This window comes from Trypanosoma cruzi, genomic scaffold (genome assembly GCF_000209065.1).
Source record: "Trypanosoma cruzi strain CL Brener 1047053516725 genomic scaffold, whole genome shotgun sequence".
In the NCBI taxonomy this organism is placed as follows: domain Eukaryota; phylum Euglenozoa; class Kinetoplastea; order Trypanosomatida; family Trypanosomatidae; genus Trypanosoma; species Trypanosoma cruzi.
This window is the reverse complement of record NW_001849575.1, coordinates 415,640-426,774: the sequence shown is the minus strand read 5'-3', so window position 1 is coordinate 426,774 and position 11,135 is coordinate 415,640. Positions and strand designations below refer to the sequence as shown.

General features: G+C 54.1%; 3 protein-coding genes and 3 pseudogenes across 3 annotated transcripts, besides 10 other annotated features; all 6 read left to right on the top strand.

Annotated features, from left to right (window-relative positions):
- Tc00.1047053503501.70 (mucin-associated surface protein (MASP), putative) lies at window positions 1-785 on the top strand (the record flags this gene model as incomplete). Its single annotated transcript, XM_801555.1, has 1 exon — window positions 1-785. A coding segment is annotated over one exon (785 nt), but the record flags the coding sequence as incomplete, so codon positions are not given.
- Window positions 1-3,813: a sequence feature (areas not merged during assembly with more than two copies in the genome that could not be assigned to a particular haplotype).
- On the top strand, window positions 1,382-1,876 carry Tc00.1047053503501.60 (annotated as a pseudogene).
- On the top strand, window positions 2,414-4,897 carry Tc00.1047053503501.50 (annotated as a pseudogene).
- Window positions 3,814-4,653: a sequence feature (heterozygous, non-Esmeraldo-like haplotype).
- Window positions 4,654-4,776: a sequence feature (areas merged during assembly that could not be assigned to a particular haplotype. This can correspond to areas where the two haplotypes were merged or to regions with more than two copies in the genome that were merged during assembly.).
- Window positions 4,777-5,458: a sequence feature (heterozygous, Esmeraldo-like haplotype).
- Window positions 4,979-5,016: a sequence feature (A-rich).
- Window positions 5,459-5,577: a sequence feature (areas merged during assembly that could not be assigned to a particular haplotype. This can correspond to areas where the two haplotypes were merged or to regions with more than two copies in the genome that were merged during assembly.).
- Window positions 5,578-9,096: a sequence feature (areas not merged during assembly with more than two copies in the genome that could not be assigned to a particular haplotype).
- Window positions 5,809-5,829: a sequence feature (AT_rich).
- Tc00.1047053503501.30 lies at window positions 6,301-7,404 on the top strand (annotated as a pseudogene).
- Window positions 9,097-11,135: a sequence feature (heterozygous, Esmeraldo-like haplotype).
- Window positions 9,570-10,202, top strand: Tc00.1047053503501.14 (mucin TcMUCII, putative; the record flags this gene model as incomplete). Its single annotated transcript, XM_801556.1, has 1 exon — window positions 9,570-10,202. The coding sequence occupies one exon, from the start codon at window positions 9,570-9,572 to the stop codon at window positions 10,200-10,202; it is 633 nt and encodes a 210-aa protein (XP_806649.1).
- Window positions 9,988-10,091: a microsatellite.
- Window positions 10,751-11,135, top strand: Tc00.1047053503501.7 (mucin-associated surface protein (MASP), putative; the record flags this gene model as incomplete). Its single annotated transcript, XM_801557.1, has 1 exon — window positions 10,751-11,135. A coding segment is annotated over one exon (385 nt), but the record flags the coding sequence as incomplete, so codon positions are not given.

Genomic DNA, 11,135 nt, shown 5'->3' with positions numbered 1-11,135 from the left:
CCGATCAATTGTCCTCTCCATCTGGCAGCACTCCCAGTCCTTCTGGTGAAAAACCCTCTTCGATGGGTACTTCCGACGTTAAACAATTGCCCACGGAAGCGCTGACGAAAGGGGTTGCTGACCCTCGCAATAAATCTGGCGATGATAAAAAGAGAGACGAAGAAGAAACGGGAAGAGAAAAAGAAAAAAACGAATTACAACCCGAGACACAAGAGAGGGGAAATAATGCGGAGGTACCACAATCATTACCCGCACAACCATCGGGTGTACCTGCACCATCATCAACAGCAGGTGAAGGAGGCCCAGCAGCAGAAAAAGAAAACTTACTGAAACTAACCAAAATGGAATCAGAAGCACCGGAACAGCCTTCAGGGGATACTACACAAGGGCAGCACAGTCATGACACAGACACAGAGGATCCGACGAAGAATGCAACAACCGGCAGTCCAGCAGAACCAACAACCTCATCTACCTCTACAAGTGGCAGCGGTGATCATGTCCACAATAAGGCAGATAAGGATGATGCTCAAAGCTCTGAAGAACAACACGACAGCCTTGAAACTGGCAACACCAACGTTGTTCCAACACTCAGTGAGGCAGCACCACAAACGGCAGAAACAATCACCGCTGCTCAAACAAATGGTACGGCGACGCCTGACGACAGTGACGGCAGCACCGCGGTCTCCCACACCACCTCCCCTCTTTTGCTTCTCCTTCTTGTTGCGTGTGCGGCTGCTGCTGGTGTGGCGTCCATCCCACGCACACACTCACTAACAAACAAGTGACGGGCTGTGCGCGCTCTCTTCTGCGCGTGTGTGGAGTTTGCGTTGTGGTTGCTGTGCTCTTTTGCCGTTCACTTGCCGCATTGTGGATGAGGTGTGTGTGTTTTTGCCTCACCACTACCGTGCCGCCCCAGCAACGCGCTGGATGGCGTGGAGGCCGTATTTCTGCTCTCCGAGGTGTCCTGATGTAGGCGGCATGGACGGCACGTGCGTGGGCCCGTTGTCCGCAATACGTGGACCCTCCACACTCTAACGATGCGATCCGCAGCTTTCATTTTTTTCTTCTTTTCTGCGTCACGCTCCACGTTGGGCGCTGGGCGAGGGCGGCGGAGCGGAATGTGGACAATGCAGTGGCGTCAGCGGCACCTTGCCCGTCGCTGTCTGCCGCTTGCCGCGTCAGCGACGTCACAGTTGTTCTTAATTTGCTTGCCGCGGGTGCATTTTATTGAGGGCGCAGTCTTCCGAGGAGGCCTGCATTTTTGTGCTCCTCGTGCTTCTGCCTTGTTGCGACGGCGCCGTTCTCTGATTTACTTCTTCCGCTTCCTTTTCTTTTATTTTTGGAGGAGCGGAAGGACAGGAGCCAAGTTGGCAGTTTCACAATGTGTGGAGTGTACGTTGTTGACCCCGCTGTGTTCGACGCAGACACGGGTGCGGCGTGCTAGGATCGTGTGCGCACGGCTCTGTGGGTACACTGCGCGTTGCCGCTCATTCCCGCTGGAAACGTGGCCCCAGGGGCTGGGGAGATGTGGGTGAAGAAAGTGGAGATGGTAAGGCGGCGCGACGCCGTCATTGCGGACCTGTGTCTGTTTTGCTTGGATGGGCTGGACTGCGGGACGGCGTTTGAAGTGGCCCACGCTGCCGCCCTGGGAAAGAGGGAGTTGACATTTACTTTCGATTGGCGTTCCATGAAGGAGAAGTACGGCGGCGCGTGTGACGCGTCTGTGATGAGTGTGGAGGACTTTGGTCTTTCATTCAGTCTGATGCACTGCGACGGTGCGGAGGCGTTTGACTCCTTCGACGCTGCCCTTCACTACTTTCTGAGGCACAGCTCGGAATGGCGAGGATGCGACTATGGGGGATGTGTGCGAAGTTAGAGTTAATGCTTTGGGTCCTGGTGGGATTTTGTGCACGGCTTGGCGTGCATCCCCGACGCAATGGCCGGCGGATATTCCATGCTGTGTTTCTCAGCAACAGGGCAGGCGACTGGCTCCGTGCGGCACAGCTGGGTCTGGCGTGTGTGCCGCTGACTGTTGTCTGTTTAGTGCTTTTCCCGCTGCTTTTTTGTGTGGGCCGAAGATGCGGTCCTGTTGCCCACGAGGCGGGTATCCCTTTTTTTTTTTTTTTTGGCTATGAGCGCTGGCACGTCTGTTGGTGGTCGTGCGTTGACTTTTTTGAAAAAACACACAGCCCTTCAACCTCGGCGTGTGAATGGTTGGAATAAATGATTGCTGCTGCTGCAGTGACACGCTGTGCACCCCATTGGTGTGTCTAATGTGCTTCCCTGTGCTCTTCTTCCTATTTCTGACACACACACTTGAAAAGGAAAGCAAACAAGCGCTAATCGCTACTGTGAAATTCGAGGGCACTGAAAGGAACAACAGCACACACACCGCCCACACACACATATTAATATGCTCTCACGTGTTGCTGCAGTGAAGGCACCCCGCACACACAACCGTCGCCGCGTGACCGGATCCAGCGGCAGGAGGAGGGAAGGGAGAGAGAGTGAGCCGCCGAGGCCCAACATGTCCCGACGTGTGTTTACTTCCGCGGTGCTGCTCCTATTTGTCGTCATGATGTGCTGCAGTGGAACTTCGACCGCTCAGGTGGGAAGTAATGCTGTTGCCTCAACTCCTTCTTTGTCGGCATTGACGGGTGCCATTACTGCAGAGGGGAGTGCTTCAGGGGGTGTTGAGGGGCTGCAACGGGTCGATCTATTTGTGCCGCAGACGACGCAGATGCAGCCGAAGACGGGGGCTGACTCAGGTCGGAGGGATTCATTTGTTTCACCCTCTCTCGTCAGTGCTGGTGGAGTAATTGCTGCTTTCGCCGAGGGTCACATAAATGCCAAAAACTCCCATAACGAATCAACTAACCCGTTTTCTGATGTTGTTGCGGAGTACATCGACTCTGCGTGGGAATGGCCCACTCTTGTTGAAAAGGTCAAAAAGGAAGAATGGAGTGCACACACTGTGCTTGGCAAAGTGGAGGGAAAGGAGGGTTTGGATGTTGTGCTCCGCCCCACAACAACCATGAAGGGCAATAAGGTGTTTCTTCTTGCGGGAAGCACTGTTTTGTCCCCTGTAAATGGGGATAGGAGAAAGGCCAGATTCGAACTAAAACTGGTTGTGGGTGAGGTCACGAATGCCACGGGCGGCGAGCCAAGTGAACGGATAAAATGGGGCGAAGTTCGATCGCCGGTGCAGCAGACTACTTTAGCTGCTCACAAAGGTAAATGGACGGAGTGCCTCGCTTCTGGTGGCTCGGGTGTTCTGATGGAGGATGGCACTATTGTGTTTTCTCTGATGGCGATGAATGAAGAAAATGGTGACGTTTACTCCATGATCATTTACTCGACGGACAGCGGCAGTACCTGGGTGTTCCCAGAGGGCATGTCCCCTGCGAAATGCCCTAACCCCCGCATCACCGAGTGGAAGGGATCACTTCTCATGATTGTTGATTCCGAGAACGGTCAGAGGGTGTACGAGTCGCGGGACATGGGGACAGCGTGGACGGAGGCCATCGGGACACTCCCAGGCGTGTGGGTCAACGCACGATCAGGAGTCCCTCAGAAGGAAAGCCTGCATGTGGATGCCCTCATCACCGCGACCATTGAGGGAAGGAAGGTCATGCTGTACACTCAGAGAGGGCACGCCTTGGGGGAAACGGAAAGGGCCACTGCGCTCTACCTTTGGGTGACGGACAACAACCGCTCGTTTTCTGTTGGACCGGTTGGCATGTACAATGCTGGGAAGGAGGAGGTCGCCAGCACCCTGCTGTACTCGGATGGCAAGTTGCATCTTTTACAACGGAGGGTCAGTGGTGAAGGCCGTGTCATTTCACTCTCCCGCCTGACGGAGGAACTGAAGGAAATCAAGTCCGTCCTCAGTACCTGGGCGCAAAAGGACGTTTTCTTCTCCAGCTTTTCTATACCCACGGCGGGTCTGGTGGCAGTTTTGTCAAACGCATCGGCGACCGATGACACGTGGAACGACGAGTACCTTTGCCTGAATGCAACGGTGAGGAATGCGGTGAAGGTCAAAGATGGGTTTCAGTTGACGGAGTCTAACTCCAGGGTAATATGGCCTGTGAACATTCCGAATGATAAAGTACGTCATGTATCCTTGAGCCACAACTTCACAGTTGTGGCGTCGGCGACCATCGAAGAGGCTCCGAGTAATAACACTCCTCTACTGGATGCGGTGTTGGGTGACGCTGAGCCCGAGTATTTCATGAGACTGTCGTACACCGCGGATAACAAGTGGGAGACGATGTTCGAAGGCACAAACACAACGACAACAGAGGGCAGTACTTGGGAGCCGAAGAAAGAACACCAAGTGGCACTCATGCTGGAAGGCAACAAGGCCTCTGTGTACATTGATGGTGAGTCGCTGGGGGAAGGAGAAGTGCCGTTAACAGGCGAGACACCACTTGGGCTTTTTGGGTTTTGCTTTGGCGTGTGCGAAATTGATGATAATGATGAGGAGAAGCCCAGTCCGAAGGAGATCGGCAAAAAAACCTCGTGTGACGGTGAGGAACGTCTTTCTGTACAACCGCCCACTGAATTCCACTGAGATGACCGCAATCAAGGACAGGATCCCCGTTCCGACGAGAGCTCCAGAACCACAAGTGAAAATTGCTCCCAAACCTGTCGCACCTGCTGCACCTGCGGTGCCTGGCCCACGGGAAGTACCAGCAGCACCGGGGAGGACAACTGTGGGGAGAACCGCCAATAACCAACATGCGCCAGCGGGAAGCTTGACTTCTGCTGGGAATGAAGGGACGGCACGAGAAACGGGTGATGGTGGGGCAAATGGTGATGCTGGTTCCGCATACGGGAGGGTGCTGCTGCCGCTGCTGCTTCTACTGGGACTGTGGGGCTTTGCGACTGCGTGAGGAGTGTGCGGCCTCAGTGTGGGGCACTTGCGCCCTCTTCCACACCGACGCACATCCGGTAATGAATTACTCTCCGCAAATTTTTTCTTTTTTTGTGTTTCCGTTTTTTTTTTTTTTTATCTCCCCCTTTTTTGTTTTTGGGGGCAATCACTATGGACGTTTTTTTCTTTTCTACTCTTCCCTCTTTTAATTGTTTCTTTTGCACTCTTCCTGTGAGGGGTGCCGTGTGTTTCCCGCCCAACTGCTCCACTCGCACACCCACCGACACGCTCATGACGACGGCCCTGTGCGCCTCGCCTGCTGCACGCATGAGGAGGGGCCGCGACGAACGGCGCGCTGAGGGAGCCGTGACGTGTGGGCGTGCGACGAGGGCCTGTGGGGCGGAGCACACATTTCTTTCCCTCTTGTTTTGCTTTCTTGCGGTCAGGGCGGGCAGACACCCGCAGCGTCACACACACAGCCACACCCTGCCGCTTTAAAAAGGAATTTTGCTTGCTTTATTTGACTTTCTCACTGTGTGTGTTTTTTTGTGCCGGCAGTCCCTTCGGTGTCGGCCTCGTGAGCATTTCTTTTCACTCCTGATGATTTTTTCTTTTGCTGCGCTCACTCTCCCGATGGAGTGACGCGACTCCCGTCATGTCTGCGTGCTTCTCTCAGTCCCCACACAAACGAGTGACTGTGCTCTGCGGGCCGCACTCACACGCCGATGAGAGGGCTGAGGGGAGCAGCAACACGCAGATGACCCCATGAAATATAAACGATGTGCGGACACATGGAGGGTCAGACGGTTGAAAGACATTTAAATATCTTTTAATTTTATTTTCGGACAAAATATATGCAGACAATTTCTGGAGCAGCATGGTAGTTGGTTGCTTTTTAAAATTTGTGTGGAACAGTAATGGACGATTTCTTTTTTATTTATAATTATTTTGTGTGATGGGGTTTATATAAGACGAAGGGGAACTTTTTTTTGTTTAAAATAAATCTTTTGTGAATTTCCGCTGCTTGGAATGCAGTGCAGTCATGAGCTTGAGCTGTCTTCTTCTTGTTGCTTCCGCCACGCACCTCCGCTGTACATTTTATTTTGTGCGTTTCCCTACATACTCTGCTTCCTTTTTTCTACTTCTTCGCTTTGTGTTTCTGCAGGCACACACAACCACACACACACAAGATGCACATTGCAGTGGATTTGAATGCTTCTTTTGCAGTGCATGCTGGCAGTTGCGTGTGGCGGCTGTTGTCTTCCTCCGTGGCTATGAGGAGAAGGTGGAGGGAGAGGGAGTGCGCAGCCCGAGTCTTCTTTCCTGCGGGTGTGGAGCACCGCGTGTGACTGCGCTGAGTTGGGCTCCGTGTCCCATTGAGGGCGGGATGGCTGGAAGTTTTGGTGCCGCGTCGTGGATGGATGAGGGTCCACTGTCGTGTGGCTGGTGTGGTGGGTACTCGCTCCGTGTGCGTTGTTTGGGCGGCCACGTGCAACACATTGACAGATCTTCGCCCCTACATTGGCGCCATGAACTTTGATCCGAAGTACATGACTGACACGGCGTGGAGCGTTCGCGTTGCCGCACACGAAATTGCGCATGCACTTGGGTTCAGCCAGGAGAGCATGAGAGAAAAGAGTCTGGTGAAGAAGCGAGAGAGAAGTGTGCGTGGGACGCACCGCATGATGGTGGCAGGGAAGCACGTTCAGGAGAAGGCGAAAGCGCACTTTGGTTGTGAGACTCTCGAGGGCATGGAGCTGGAGGACGAAGATGGCCCTCGAGAAAAAGAAATCCCTCACTGGAGGGGACGCCACGCGCGGGACGAGCTGATGGCTCCCACAGTTGGTGCCGGCTACTACACGGCTCTGACGATGGCGGTTTTTGCGGATATGGGATACTACCGCGTGAATTGGAGCATGGCGGAGCCGATGAGCTGGGCCACCGCAGTGGCTGCGACTTCCTGGAGAAGAATTGCAATACAACCGATAATCTTGCCGCCAATTATCCTCACATGTTCTGCGATGCTAAAGACACAGAGACACTTCGCTGCACCTTCGACCGCCGTCACGTTGGGAAGTGCACCGCAAGCATCGTTGAGGACAGGAAGAGTCTGGTGGATAAGGATGTTTGCCCTGTCGTATCTTTGGAATTTCACGAAATATCGTCTGGGACAACTTACAGGACGTGCTCGGACTAAAATGTGGATTATCTCCGTGGGTCGCTGACTGGCAGTGGCTCGTGGTACCTGGACGCGGAATTACTGGAGACGAAGGACGGTGATGGCCATAAAAGCGTCAAGGGAGTGTGCGCGCAGGTGTCGTGTGAGGAGGGCACAGTGAAGGTGAAGTACCTCGGCAGCAGTGTTTTTCAGCCTTGCACTGAGGACACTGACATCCCAGTGACGTTGAAAGATTTTCAGAAAGATGGGAAGATCAAGTGCCCCACGTACGGCGAGGTGTGCACCATTGCCGCGAACGGCAGCAGTCTTGTCATTCCGAGTGCGTTGGTGGGTGGACAGGGTGACGAGCAAGAGAAGGAAGCAGAGGAGTCGGCGGTTGCTTCAGGGTCGCCTTCTTCGGAGGATACTCGTCCACAGTTGTCTCCTGTGGTGTCTGGTGCCTCCATTGAAAAGGAGCCTCCCGGTGCTTCGGCTGCGGGTGTCGCTGGTGGTGGCCTTCATGCCGGTCCGAGGGGTGATCCGGGGGTGCAGACCGAAAGTGAGGACAACACTCAGCGGCGAGGGAGGACACCTGGCAGTGGAAGCGACGGAGCCAACAGAGCCTCCGGCCCCGACGCTTTTTTTTTGCGCCATCACCCGGCGAGGACGTTGCACGAGCGGAGGGCGACCCGCGGGCGGATTGCCCAGCGGTGATTCCCAGTGCCTCCGCGCCTGCCACTCCGATTCCGTCCGTCAACAGCGACGATTTCCGGGCGATACCCGATGCGTTGGTACAGCAGGCCGACAGTGATGGCGGTGTGGCAGATGCTACTGCTGGCTTCATTCCCTTTGTGCTTCTTGTCGTGGTCGCTGCGGCGGTAGTGGTGGTGCCTCTTTGAGCAGCCGCGGCGGCTGGGCGCAATCAAACTGCGGCAGGGCGACAGTATTTACTTGGCACATTGGCCCCGCACTCAAGATGTGCAAAGCCGTAGCAATAACACTATAGTACACTCACTGCATTCCCCATGTTCTTCTTTGCTTGCGGGGGATGGGCAAAATGACCGGTCTTTTATTGCCTTGTTTGTTATTCTGGGAAAAGGTGTTTTTGTTTTGTTGCTTGGAGGGTTTAACTTCCGTGAAAACTGTGTGTGAACGAAGTAACATGGAGAGAAAAGACAGTTCCCAGCACCACATGTATACACGCGTTTTTGATGCGATTGGGACGAGGGGAAACCACCGTACTTTAATCATGAGTAAAAAGTAAAGGAAATGTGCTCCAATGGATGCGGGGTCGTGCCAGTAGCTGTTTCTCTGAAGGACAGGGACGACTGCCTCTGCCTCCGTAATTGGTGCATGCGGCTTTATCTTTTACACTTTTGCTTGTTTTTGTGACTTTTTTTTTTGTGTGTGCGTCATTGCGAGAATGTGGACCTCAAATAATTTCTGTGCTTCGGCTTTTAATCTGCATGCGCCCTTTTTATTTTTCTGCCTTCCCAATTTTTTGCATCCGTTTTTGATTGGCTGTGTGTGTTTCGGGTGCTCTGCTGCACTGTGGGTAGTGTGTCTTACTTCCTTCTGTCCCTGCTGTTCTGATTGGGAAAACACGCTGTGGGTCAGGGTGCATGGCTCCGTGGTTGCGGCACTATTTGTTGTGGTTGCATTGGGGCAGCCCCGACAAGACTGCCAACGTGTGGCTCTTGGGTGTCTCGTTGGGCTCTTTTCCGTCTCCTGCGCGATGGACTCCCGTCGTCGGCGCACCCTTTCGTGCAGTGGCGTCAGCGCAACAAGGTGGCAGTTTTGTTGTTGTTGCTGCTTCAGCTGTTTTGTTTTTCCCTCTGGTATTGTGAGGTGCAGGTGTCGGATGTGGCGGCAATGAGCCGAAGATAAGGAAGGAGGAGGAGGATGGTGCGTGCGGGAGGGACCTGCGGTGTTGCAGCGGTGCGCACTGTTTGCGGGCTTGATGCGCCCCTTTGGTGCATGGCGTGTTTTGGTGTGTCCCTCTTGCCGTGTGTGGTGCCAGCCGGCTCTTCACGATTGTGGCAATGGCGTGTTGACAGCGGTGTTTGGGTTGACGTTGGCTGTTCCACCCTCTGGGGCTACGAGGGCGGATGTGTCACAATGAACGACAACAATCGCGCACGACGCCTGGTCTGCAGGCAAGTTACGCACCGATTGCCGACGCGGCGCGGCCCTCTTGCCTTTTTCGTCCCTCTGGTAGCCTACAGACTGATGTCTAGCCGTAGTGGTCTCCTCTTTTCTCACTCCTTTTTGTGTGTGACCGCATGCACTGACCACAACAATTGTACAATATAAGTATTACAGAGTGCAGGTTTGTGTGTGTGTGCCTGCTGCCGTGGATTGGAGTGTGTGTCGTGCGTGGTGTGCGGCGTACGGTGCATGCCTGGCTGCTGCCCTCTCCTCATGTGGTGTGCCCTCTGTGTGTGTGTCTGCCGCACCTCTCGTCTCCCCTGTTGCTCTCCATGTCCCTCACTGTGCAGATCAGCTCCACACCACTGAACGACCACACTCACGATGATGACGTGCCGTCTGCTGTGCGCCCTGTTGGTGCTCGCCCTGTGCTGCTGCCCGTCCGTGTGCACCTCAGAGTCTCCGGAGAATGTTGATGATTCCAGGACGACGACGAACAGGACAACACAGCCACCAACCGCGAACGAGCCGGGTGGCGCTGATGAAAGCGTCAACAGTCGTTCTTCTAATTCAGAGTCGGGATTACAGGTGGAAGGTGAGTCAGGGTCGCCAGGCACGGGGGCTACTGCGGGAAAATCAGCAAATAATGCGCCAGAGACACCAGGCTCTACCAGTCCGGAAAAGCAATCAAATGAAGTTTCCAGTGCAGTACAGTCAAATGGTACGAACGGTGCGACAGAGCCACCAAGTCCCACGGATCCTTCTTCAGACAAAGCAGATCAGGGGGCCGAAGATGCTGCCGCGACGACCACGACGACTACAACAAAGGCACCAACTACGACCACCACCACTGCGTCAGAGGCACCAAGTACTACGACTACAGAGGCGCCAACTACGACGACCACGCGCGCACCGTCACGTCTTCGTGAAATGGACGGCAGCCTCAGAAGCTCTGCGTGGGTGTGTGCCACGCTGCTGCTCGCCGTATCCGCGCTGGCGTACACCACTGTGGGCTGAAGAGGTGTGTGCGGGCTGTGCGTGCCAGCACTCAACCGTGGGGATTTGTGCGCGTCTACTGTGGTCCGATGTAAATAAATAAGAGAAAATAATGATTGTGTTTTGCTTCATTTGCTTCCGCTGCCCTGCTGTGTGCTCCATTTTGCTGCTCCCTGTATCCGTCACGTTGAACGCATCGCAGACACACTTATATGCACGACACGCACACAACTGTTTGCGTGGACGCATGTTTGCATGTGGATGCATTCACAATGGCGCCATACTGTGCAGCTCCTTTTATTAAAAATTTTTGTTGCTTTTTTACTTTTGTTTTTAATTGTTTTGTTTTTCTTTTTTTCTTGCTGATTAATTGCTGCAGGACTGTGCATTTGCCTTTTTTGCCCTTTCACTGATTCCAACTGCCTCATGGTGTGTTTGTCACTGCTGGGGTGCTCCCATTTGTTACTGTGCGGTGGTTGTGTGACTTGTCTCTCTTTTCTCTTTTGCTTTCACTCTGCGTTGACGGGGAGTTAGTTTGTGCTGAAGGCTGCACGCAAGTGACAGGAGCGATGGCGATGATGATGACTGGCCGTGTGCTGCTGGTGTGTGCCCTCTGCGTGCTGTGGTGCCTCACTGTTTTTGGAGCTGCAAGGGACAACCGCTGCGTTGAGGGTGATGGGAACGTATTGACGCACACGCATAATGGAGGAAATGACAGGGTGCGCCTGAAGGCGGGTTGCGGGTTGATTTCTACGCGAATGGGATTAATAAAGGCGGTTGCGGCTGGGGACGACGGTAGAGATGAAACTGGTAATGCCGTATTGGAAAAGACGGTTAAAACAGCGCCTGGTGGTGAGGCCGCTGGTAGTGAGGACAATGAAGCGCCTGGTGCAAAGGATGGAATGGTGCCGCAAGTGCAGAAAAACATCCCTGCCGGCGTCTGGGCCTGGAGTG